The sequence below is a fragment of the Ascidiella aspersa genome, chromosome 3 (assembly GCF_963924565.1).
Source record: "Ascidiella aspersa chromosome 3, kaAscAspe10.2, whole genome shotgun sequence".
Lineage (NCBI taxonomy): Eukaryota > Metazoa > Chordata > Ascidiacea > Phlebobranchia > Ascidiidae > Ascidiella > Ascidiella aspersa.
In genome coordinates, this window is record NC_139449.1 from 24,766,673 (window position 1) to 24,778,818 (window position 12,146).

General features: G+C 37.9%; 1 protein-coding gene across 1 annotated transcript in view; it reads right to left on the reverse strand.

Moving 5' to 3' along the window:
* The window catches only part of LOC146161084 (uncharacterized), a 51,865-nt gene that overhangs the window by 21,871 nt on the left and 17,848 nt on the right, over nt 1–12,146 (reverse strand). The window contains 13 exon segments of the mRNA XM_083384191.1: nt 239–354; nt 1,240–1,374; nt 2,042–2,161; nt 2,518–2,613; nt 2,900–2,998; nt 3,542–3,659; nt 4,144–4,298; nt 4,843–4,981; nt 6,051–6,229; nt 9,337–9,447; nt 10,084–10,164; nt 11,218–11,379; nt 11,831–11,944. Of these exon segments, the coding sequence (XP_083240317.1) occupies nt 239–354; nt 1,240–1,374; nt 2,042–2,161; nt 2,518–2,613; nt 2,900–2,998; nt 3,542–3,659; nt 4,144–4,298; nt 4,843–4,981; nt 6,051–6,229; nt 9,337–9,447; nt 10,084–10,164; nt 11,218–11,379; nt 11,831–11,944 (1,625 nt within the window).

Here is a 12,146-nt window from a genome sequence, read left to right on the forward strand (position 1 = left end):
AACAAATCCTGAATTATCCCCTGTTGTTGTAGTGGTTTTAAGTAGTGGTTCTTTAATAGTCCCTGAAGAGTATTTTGGGCGGCGGAAAAAAAATGGCCGACCACAGTTTGCCGACCACTATACGATGGGTATACCAACCATTAACATCATACATATCAATAGCACACAGAAGTCAAGGAGAAAAAAATTCAGGTGACCTCTCAATAGAAAAAAAACGACAAAGAAAACTGATACTTACTTGGCAGTGAACTGTTGATTGGCTTCCAACTCTCTCTCCTCCATTTCGCGCAGTTTCTCCTCCAGGGAGCTGATCTTCTTCAATCTCTTATCGAGGTCAGCCTCAAGTCGCTGGTTCTACGCGAACAGGTAAAGGGCGTGAACATCGCAAAATAAATAAGCACTTGTTAAATGTCGGCAGATTAGACAAGAGCATACATGATAATTTAGCTATTTCACGCTAAAAAATAAGGGCAATTTTAAAACATTTTCTTTTTAAATACGTAAAATAAATATGTGATGCAAAATAAGGTTGTCGGATTACATCTGTCCAACGCCGAGATTTTTAACTTTAAACATACTTTTTTTTTTAAATGGAATTTAATACCTGAGGGTAACTTTATGAAGCCAAACGCAAATTGATTTAAAATGAAATTTTCTTTTTCCGGACCTATTTATACATTTAATGCCGATTTTACCTTAATATTGAAATAATTCTCGGATCTGACGGCCGTACCTTAAACATAATATCGGATATCGGCAGTGTTTTTTTTAAGGTGTTTTGGGGGAACGAAACGGTCCTCCAAATTTCTCCAGGTTCCCAAAATTTTGGACTTGCAACTTTTTGGTATTTAAATGAAACACTTGTGGTCTCTTAAAACTACTTAGCGGTCACCCAAACCAAACCTTAAAAAAAAACCTGGATATCGGTATCGAAAAAAAAAGCATTAGATATTCCTAATAGAAAGTGTCCCCGATGGTGACACAACGACACGACATCAGCGACAAATCCAGCATACATTTATATCATAAGCTATTGCTACCAGGCATAATGTATAACCGAATATAGAAAACTGCTTGATGAGCAATACCCGGTTATATATATCATATAGATTCTATTTAAATAAGGAACTGACGATGCCAGTATAAGCAAAATATACATTCCTTTAACAATATGTCTGATCCTGGTTTTATTAAAGTTTTTAAACTTTAAGTTCTAACTGTATATATCATGAAGCTTACCTTCTGGCTAAGCGATTCCTTGTCGCTTGTGTTGGAAGAATCGGAATCCCGCCTGGGCCTCTCTAGCGCACTTAATCGAGCGGCGATCATCTGACCAGTGTCGCCCATCTCCGCTTCAAGTTCGCTCACCTTCGCCTGACAAAAAGAAAGGTTTCGACAATAAACTTAAATGTTTCTCGCAAGCTGACCACAGATGTGTTATTCGAGGTCTAAAAACGTCCCAGTGAAAGTGTAATTTCGTGACATATCTTTAAGAACACTGAAGGCATTTTTTTAATTTTTATCGATCCTTTTTCATCGAAATGGCGAAACTCGATAGTTTAAGCTATCCACTATCGTATAACTTTAACCATGATATTGAGATATTTATACGGACAGAAATTATTAGAGCAAAGTATCAGGCTAACGTATATAGGCAGGGTTACCATGCCGTGCTTATTTCCAACTTTGTGATTATTTGGGGTTTTGTGCTTATAGTTTGTCTTATTTTAGTTCCTAAAAATGTTCTTTATCATTTATTTTATTTTTTATGGAGGAGTGATTTCATTCATTCATATTACCAAATTTGCATTATATTGCGCAATAACAATGGATTCTAATTTTTTTGGAAGTATAGTAGTTTGCGCCGAGCAAAAAAGTAAACTTTTAGCTTGAAGTGGGGGCTGTTACTTATTTTGGGGGGTTAGCGTGTTTACTTTTGGCCTTGGTAAACCCTGTATTTAGACGAGAAAAATGAGAAAAAAATTGTGAGTAATTTTTTGCCTTACGCTCGACCTAAAACGATCACAATTTCTTTACCGACCTTGAAACTGCTGACGGACGTCTTGTCCTTGTTGCGAAGGTCGTCGATGTCTCCCAGCAGCTTCTCGGCAGCGAGAAGTCTCGATCGCATTTCGCGGTTCACCTGGTTCAAGTTCTGCGCCTGTAAAAGTGTTTTGACGCTCAGGTTGAAAACGGTGCGAAAATATACTTGTAATTTTTTTTTTTAACGTCGCTAGGTCCTCTCGCTGTAGCTTTGTAGCTGAAGTTGTGCGAAGGCGCGTACCAAACTGAAAAATTCGGCGTGGCCGGAAAATTATCAATAAAGCGATAAGAAGTCGTGAAAATTAAAGTGATAATTTGTTTAGTTCAAAATTCTGTGTTTTTACATTTAAAAGCTGTACGAATGTCGAACATCTAACTATGATTTTTTTATAAACATTTCATTATTAGTAGCAATACTGACTCTTTTATTTTTATAGGACTAACTAACGACTACGAACAGCCTTGTATTATTACCTCGTCGTTCAGCTTTTTGTTTTTCTTCTTGTACGAGTTGCAATCGTTAAGCAAAGTCATCTTTTCGACATCAACCGATTTCAACTTCTCCGCAATCTAAAAAAAGATAAACAAAAAGGTGAATTAATGATGTATTGAAGGTAACTTAACTAAAAACAAATACATTTTGTGGATGGTTGGTGAATGATTAGCTTCGGCCAACAATACAGTAGATTGGTTAACTGGCAACCAATGTTCGGCTACAAATCATAGAAATAAAAAAAAATCGAATTACTGTAAACACTATAGTTTCGTAAATGCTTACTAAAATCGTTGGTATCGGTTCTCGGCACTTTTTGTCGCATTACATATTTCAGGCGAACGACCTTTAAAGAAAGTATACCTTATCCATGGCCACTTCCATCTCTTGGATGTCAGCGTCGCGTTCTTCGAGAAGCTTCTTCAAGTCTTTGCTGTTTTCCTTCTCTTTGGTAAGGTCGTCCTAAAATAAAAGACATAAGCCCTTAATCGTGGTTCAAATCATCGGATTGATAGGGTTGTCAGAAATTTTCTATCAGGACTGTGTATTGCACAGAACAAAATGCGTGCCTTTTCGGTTATGTACAAACACTAATTAACTTTCTCAAACCTTTTAAGTCGCTTTTAATACGTTCTAACCCAGGGGTTCTTAACCTTTTTATGGTCGTGACTCGTGACACACTTTTGTTTTCATAATATTTCGTGGCTCACTTTTTAAAGTTCTTCTTAATTTTTTTCAACTGAAACGTGTAAGAAACCAAGGATAACTTTAAAATGTAAAAAGGAGATAAACATTTTATAATAACCCACAAATAACGCAACTGTTAATGCGAACCTTGAAAGTTGACTACTTTACAATTTTCCAAATGCTCTGTGGCCAACTTTAAAATGTTCCTGTGGCCATGGCCCACCGCTAAGAACGCATATTCTAACCCATTCAATGAAACCTAACGGAGTGCGCGGTAACCTCTTTTTGGTATTAGTAATAAGAAAATCTTGAACAAACCCGCAGTGATTCGTTGCATTCGTCGTCGATTTTGATTTGAGCGATCAACTTGGCAATTTGCTCTTTCAGTCGGTTCTCCGAGTCTCTGGCGACCCGCAGAGAATCGTCTGCTTCGCTTCTGGCAACAAAATAGGTTTAAAACAAAGAAGTCATTATATGCACTACAGTCGCAAATAAAGCAATGTTTGGGTTTTTGAATAGCTGGTGCATGTACTTTGCAAGTATCTGTAAATGTAAGTGGTATTATCTACGAGCTGATGATTAGTGCTTGTCACGTTTCCTGCGTATGCGAAGTTAAAAAAAGTCAGGATACACTTACAAGTGACAAAACTTTAAAAATCATGGATACAAAGAAATAAAAATTTGTCCAAACATATAGAGAAAATAACTCGCCGCAAAACGAACAAAAATAATTCTACTTTCAACACAGCACTAAACCTCTTGAGTTTTTTCACCACTTCATAATAACTTCAACTTGGAAACTCCCCAATACAAACCTTGACTCAAATGCAAAGTCGCGGACAGCTTTATGACGTCACAACACCCGCGGCAATCTCTTCGCACTTGAAAAAATGGGCATATACAAAAATCGGGCGACTCACCTGCTGACCCGTTCGTTGGAGTCGCTGAGTCGGTCCTCGAGCTGCTTCTGGAGCTGGCACTTTGTCTCGAAAGAGTCGCGCAACTCTCGCATCTCGCGTTCCTGCTTCTCGGCGTGCTCTCGCATCTTCTCGATGTGCGCTTCAAGGCGGGCGCTCTGCGGGAGAAAAGTCGGGTTAAAAGAAGAAAACTTTGACCCAGAATCAACTAAAAATAATATATTAATGTTTTTGTGTAGTAGAAATTGAAAGCCTTTCGACAAACAATTATATAATATGTTCAATTTGACGACCATAGAGATGGAAAGTAAAAGGGGGCCAAAGGCAATTCGTCAATTTAAAGTCAGAGAAAAAAAAATTGGGGGCAGAATTATTCATCCGGTTTTATAAATATACAAAGACTAACACAGGATTTAGTTCTCGGCAAAAGTTTCTAGACGAAATGATCCGAATTTTAAAGCAAGTCTTCCAATAAGGGAAAAAATTAAAAAAAAAACGTGAGACTCTTCCAATAACAAAAAAGTCACCAAATTAAAAACATCGAATAAATTGATAAACATCGTCAAACTAATTATCCGAATACAATGTAACGGGACAATAGTTATCGTACGAGTTTGTTGGGAAATAATCACTATTAAACACATATCAAATTGTCATATTCACCTTTGAAAATATAATTTAAAGTAGTAGTTAAGTAATTACCTCCTTGCTATGGTCGCTCTCGATGCTGATCTGTCTTTCCAGGTCTCGTATCTTCCTCTGGGACTCCATCAGTTGCGTTTCCGTCTTCTTCAGTTCCGCATCACCGGAGTCGATCTGCTTCTTATATGCCGACTCTTTCCTGAAGATAAAGAGATAACTTGAGTGGCGACAAAATGTATCTGTTTGCAGCAAGTTGATTTTATAGAACTGCGCAACTTTAAAGTAATATATAGTTTTTATTGGTTAAGGGCAAGAAATTTAAACGTTTAGAAAACAACACGGCAGTAGAATAATTTCAATAATATTATCAGCAGTAACACACTAACGAATTAAACGCCGATTTTTGCACAACTTAAGAAAAAATTTGTCCATTAAATCGTTCTAAAATAATTAACTGGTAATTTGAACTGGCAAAGTACAACAGTTTCGCTTTTCCGTTTGCCCACAATTTACCAACTAGAGTGGCGACTGTTCAGATTAACAATTAGTTTGCTAAGACCTATTTAATAGTGTAAGCATTCTATAACTTGCGGTCAAACGGTCAAAGGTCACTGAGCATATGGTGCCTCGACATTGGAGTTGTCCTTACGGCAGTTGGTGTTACTAATTATAGTGAGTTACTTATAGTGAGTTACTTTGCCCATTATAGTGAGTTAATTGTAAGTGTTTGGCGATGACGTTTTATTTACACTGATGCTGTTTTTCTTTCAAAACATTGTTTAGCATTCTATTTGAATAAGATATGAATCCACTTGTGTAAATCCTTAGTGTAATTAATAAATTCCTGTACACCAGGGGTTCTTAAACTGGGGTCCATGGACCCCCTTAGTTTTAGGGGGTCCACGAAGATCTCATTGAAATGTTAGTGTATATTTAAGAAGCAATCAATTTTTCAAAGAAAACAGTTTAATAAAAAATAAAACGGTTTTGTACTGAGTGTATTTAGTAGACTCCATTTCACTTTTACATTTTTCGGACCGAAATCAGCAGATTTTGTAAGCCTATTTGTCTTGTGACGTCAATTTATGGCGTTATCTCTGAAAATTTCTTGTCTGCCAAGGTCCACGCAAAGCAAAAAAAATGGGGGTCCGCGGTAAAAAAAATTTTAAGAACCCCTGCTGTACACTGATAAAGACTTCAGCATCGGATCGAATCTTTCAGTTTTCAGCGACAAAACCCAAATAAACCAAAAAAAACTCGTGGCTCACCTGCGATGCTCTTTCTCCTCCTCCTCTCGGCGGCTCTTCTCGAGTCGCAGCTCATCGCGGGCGTTGTCCAGCCGCGTCTCGGTCACCTGCGCGTCGGACCGGGCGATGTCCAGCTGCATCGTGCACTCGCGCAACTCGCCGCTCAGCTTACGGAGCGCCTCCTGCGCAATCGCCAGCTCCTATTGGTGGGAGGAGTAATAGGGAGGAGTGAGAGAGAGTGGGAGGAATTAGTTGGAGTAGTTAGGGGAGCGAGCAGACTCGGACAACTAGATAATTCCAGTTTTCTAGTTCAATGAATTAGAGCAGTGGTTCTCAAACTTTTGTTGAAAAATTACGCAACGGTCCCCCAGCAATTTTTTAATTGCTCACGGTCCTTAAAAATATACACAAATAAACTCAAAATAACACGTTGTTTTTAATTGTATCAATGGGACGGGTGCACTTGCTTCTTTGCTATCAGTTATTTGAGTATAGCAATCACGAACAGTTATAAAACCGTGACCGTACAACCCACAGTGGCAGCGCAGCAAGCTGTTAAAACGTAATTCTCACTAGCACAACGCAACACTATGACGTCACAATGGACAATTTAACTTAAGCGACAATGACTTAAATGAACAACTAATCAGCTTTGTTTGGAAAAGTAAAAAATTTTATTGCACAAAAAATTATCTTCTTTAGGAGAGTCGTGTTGATTTTTTTGTTAGATGCTTCGCGGTCCCAGAAAATTGTCTCGCGGACCCCAGTTTGAGAACCACTGAATTAGAGCAAAATGCGTCTAATTCTAATTCTAATCTAATTTGAGAATTGCATATGTGCGCTAATTCTAGTTTTAATCTAATTCGGATTTTACCAAATAATTCTACTTTTGCATTTTTAGTATCTTATTTGAAAAAAAGAATTTAAAACTCTTTGGTCGGAACGACTTGTTTGAAATTTTTAAAAAGCATAGGCTGTGCTAAAAGGAATAACATCAGAACAGGAATACTTACTATTCACATAACTATTAGTGATTTGCGATTTAAATTAAAATCATTGTGAATTATAAATGTAATTCTAGTTCAAATTCGTTTTTTTACAAGTATTCGGTAATTCTAAGTAATCTTATTTTAGAAAACTTAAAATGATCTAGTTCTAATTGTAATGTAATTTGGAAAAACTGAAATGATCTAATTTTAATTTTAATCTAATTTTCAAACGCTAAAATAAATCTAGTTGTCCAAGCCTGGGAGCGAGCATACGCCGGTTGTGTGATTTTTACCGGTATATACGCAATGTCCGATTCGAGTGAAGGTGTGTTATTGGCGATATAACTGACACATGTGGCAAATGAGGACGATCGATGGCATCGGATCGGTGCCGATACTCGATACCAAGTGCTAGTATTCTTCGTCCTAAACTAGAGCGGCATCGGTGCCCATCCGATACCAAATAACCACAGGATTTTCAAACGTGATTTGCGATCAAACCCAGCGACTTCTACTTCGAAAGCTAAACTTATCAAGAAACTGTATGATAACAATTCTGGGAAACTCAACTTATTAACTGTAAGACAAATTTTGGCCTAATACCCGGATAAAAGTGACTATTGAACGTTTCTATGTTTTCCGATTTTGCTTTTAAATCATAGTAATGACGTCGGATCGCGATACTTTGTCCAAAATATCGGGTATCAGTATCGCTATTGGTGTAACATGTCAAGTATTGAACACCCCTAGTGGTAAATACGTTCGGAGTGTTCTTTATCTTCAGAGCGAAACGGGTCGCCGCAACGTTTAAGCATGAAGATTACAAATCGGCATCATTTTACCATAATTGAATCTCACGAAATAGGGCAATTGTTAATTAAATAATCCCATTAAATACATTCGACAAAGTCGAGTATCTGTGGAAAACTGTCCTACACAGCTTTCATGCAGCTCCTTTAACCGCGGTAACCAAAAAAAAAATTGCTCGGATGAGTGCTTACACCAGTGGTTCTCAACCATTTTGTTCTCGCGACCCCTTTTGAGTTTTCGATAACTTTCGCGACCCCCCAATTATAGTGTGTGATACATAAACCTGGGCAAATAAAAACACATTTTAAAATTAAAAAAAAAAAAGGGAAAAAAATCTAGACTAGGATTGCATCAAAATTTGGCTAAAATGTGCTATGCACGTTGCAAAACAAGCTAAAGTTACGGTTTGAGCCAGCAGGGTTGTCAGATGATGGGTTAAGTATTCGGACACTGTTGGTGGGAAATTCAGATATTTTAGGTCAAATAATATTAAGCATGTATCTATAGTGCGAGACTAAAGAGAATCAATGGAAGTAACTGTTCTTGTGGTGAGCAGCCAAAATTCCTTACAAAGTCACAAAAAAAAACGGTTAGTCGTTAACGGTAGTCCAATAATAAAGCTTTCTGTAAATTATATTTCCTTTTGCTAAAACGGCAATACCAAAATATTATTACCGGAATTCTGTTGATGTGTTTAGAAAAGGCTATGTAAAAGTTATTATACTGCTGACAAGTAGAAATACTTTGCCTGTCACCTATTGTAAACCTAGCAGAAATTTTATTGTAAGTTGGACTAATTTTAAATTTGGTACTAAAGTGCCCTATACTTCACCTGACGTTTTTATGCTGCACAGAAAAATTGTCGAAATACGCCACATAATAGCGCGAAGCGCGAAAATTTTTTTGATTTTTGTTGGTAAAGTTCGTATAAACAATTTTGGAGGCCTCTTGAGCCCGTGGATTTACTTCATCCCACAATGTTTCAAATAAATTCGGCCAAATAGAACAAAAAGCTTACTGTCCTAATAATTTAAAAACCGTCGGACACAGCAGTTAAAATTAAGACAATTTATCGTTTTTGGCCCGATATTTATAATCGTGACGTCATAAACGCGACAGGTTCACGTCAGCAAAAGCCACACAAAGACAAATGTTAGACTGGCGTTGCTTTTGTGCATTCTATACTGCTAAACTTTTGGTTCATATTGCCTATTTCTTATGAAGTTTTTCTTTATCAAACACTACACGGCGACCCCCCAGACAACCCCTTGCGACCCCCTTGGGGGTCGCGACTCCCAGGTTAAGAACCACTAGCTTACACGGACGATTTGGTCGCTCAAATAGCAAAGTATTGCACTTGGGCCGCTTGTAACATACTTTAACAATAGCTAGCTTTGAACGTGACCAGAGAAAAGGGACGCAAATCCTTAGGCACATTGCTTGTTCAGAAAAACTAGTGATAGTTTACAATATTTTGTTTTTTGATGACCAATCCACCGTTTGCTTACCTGTTTCAGTTTTTCTTCGGTTGTCGTATCTTTTTGCTCTGTTGGGTCGCCAGACTTGCTCAACGTGTCGACGATAGCGTTAATTACAGGAGGCAACGTTCCCGAGTCAGTCTGTGTAAAATGATTACAACATTTTCCTGTCATATTTGTTCTCCGCATTTATTACCTTTAACTTTTATGAACATACCATACAAACTGTAACGAGTTAGGACGCTAGACATACATTCTATTACAAACAAATTTTGCTGAACAACTTCTCATATGCCAGCACGGCTATCAGAACTTTACACAGATTTTCAATTGCAGATGTAAATTTTGGATTGGTAGTTAACTAAAACATATACAAAGCGAACGCGTTTTATTTGTTTGCTGTTCGTATTTAACCTTATGGCTAAATTCATGTCGCTTGTCACCATGGAAAATTGCCTACGAACCCTGCAGTAGCGGTAAGACTTAACAAAAACAACATAAACCTTTATAGTGCGAGAAATATAATGTCCAGGTATGTGTAGTACGCACCAATTCGAGTGATACTAGATAATTTTATTCAGCTGTGATGTGTACGGCAATAGGCTGCATGTAAGAAAATATTTTATGAATAATTGGTTCTAGAAATAATTCACAGACTTGGTTCTAGAACTATTGCACGTAATGTTCATTGATGGCATTGAGAATTTTCAATTGAGAATAAATGCAATAATTGTTTTGCACCGATAGGTTATAAATTCATAATCACGCCGAACTCACAGCGGTCGTGTGCGTCGACTCGTCAGTGGAAGAGCTCCTCTCCAGGTTCACTCGCTCCATCTGCTTCTTTAGCGAGTCCACCTGTGACGTAACAGTAGCGTGTTTTTGAAATAGGCAATGTGCAGTGTGCCCAAAAACAACATGATTTCTATGCCTTATTTACTGGTTAAACGATGAACTTCATTTGATTTTAAATGTAATACTAGAGATGTCCGATACTTGATATTTTATTTAGGTACCGATAACCGATATATTGGACAAAAAGTATCGCGATCCGATACGATACCAAATTACGTCATTGCTACGCTTCAAAAAGCAAAATAGGTAAAATTGAAACATTCAAAGGCCTCATTTCCAGGTTATTAGGCCAAAGTTTGCTTTTGGGTGAAGAAGTTAGTTCAGTTGTTAACCTGCTATAATTTTCCATAAACTTATCGTTTTGCTGCGTTGGATCGCAAATCACGGCTGAAATTCCAATGTTAATTTGGCATCGGATCGGCACCGATATCACCGTAGCATCGGACGAGTACCAAAAGGGTATCGGCTCCGATCCGATATAATCGGACATCCCTAGTGGTCAGTGGGGCCTGGCAAAGCGGCAATGGAATCAACGCCTTTACGAAACACATTGGTATAAACGTGATAAGCGATCGACAACATAAATAAGCTGCTATCGCGTGTGAAATCTCTACTCGAAAGGTTATCCTGTCGCAATCAAACGCAAAGGTCGACGCGCGCTTATGATTGCGAAATAGTTACACGGGAACTCTACAAAAGTACACAAGAAAAGAACCACAGGTGCTTTTGAGACTTCAGGTTTAAATTTATTTAGCGATGTTTTTTTAATCGATAGTAACCATAGTACACAAAGCGTATATTTTAATCTCGAATTCTTTGACTTGCTCAAAAATAAACTGAAACTGAATGTAAACCCTAACGGCATTATTTGCCAGAAGAACGACATAAATTTATCGAAAAAATATCGCACAGACTGCTGCAAAATTACTTATATATTTCAGTGGTGGACACAGTAAGTATAATTTTTATCCTGTTCCAACCTTATAAAAAAATAAAAAAACACAGGTATTTCGACTAACACTGGACTTTTTTATATTATCGCCCGACTCTACATACCTCTGACTGAAGAGCCTTGACCATGTTCGCCGTCTCTTTGATGCGCGGCGCTCGCGCGGGGAGATCCCCGTTTACGATAATGGCGTCGTAGTCGATCTCCTCGAGTTTCTTCCAGGCGTTCTCGATCGACCCTCCCAGGTTTCCAAGAGTTTTGTCGCGTTTCTGTCCAGTAAAAAACGTTATGTAATTAGGAGAGGTTGGCAGGCTTTACGTTGGACGAGGAATAAGCTTTAAAGCGTAATAGGACGAGCACAGAGAATTTAAAAACTGGCAATGCCTTCTAGTTGGAAAAATAATATGGAACAAAATGGTGAACGTATACAAATAGCTATTAACACAGACGCCGGTTACATTGTTTAGACATTAAAACGTCTGTTTCCAGATAATAAATGGTGATTTAATGATTATTTCAGCATATCTATTTTATATAGCTTGGGAATAAAGGAATAATTTATCAAACTATTCAACAAAACGATTTTTGACTATTTTATGGACAGTAATATCGCATTGAATTTACTAGAAAACAGCGGATAATTTCATCAAAAAGACAGTGCGTAAAATACAGGAAAGTGCATCGTATTTCGCCAGTTCTAACGATTCGGACACAACGCACCTTCGCTGTCTTGCTGTCCTTCTTGGCTGGCGCTGAAGGGGAGTCGGTTCTCGTCGTGTTGTTCTGCTTGAGGTCGCTCAAGAGCGTGTCGTGGTCGAAAGTTCGACTTCGCGCCTGAAAATGAACAGCAACGTTTATGAGGGGTCGTTTCCATATGAGCATAGCGACGAACTGAACATTTCAAACCCTGCGCGGCAGCCATACCAATAAGGATAGTATAAAAGGGCGTATCTTTATGGAATCCAAAACCATTTTTGACCTTTTTATTTTTTTTTATTTTTTTTTATTAATTTTATTATTACTTTCCTATGTTTAC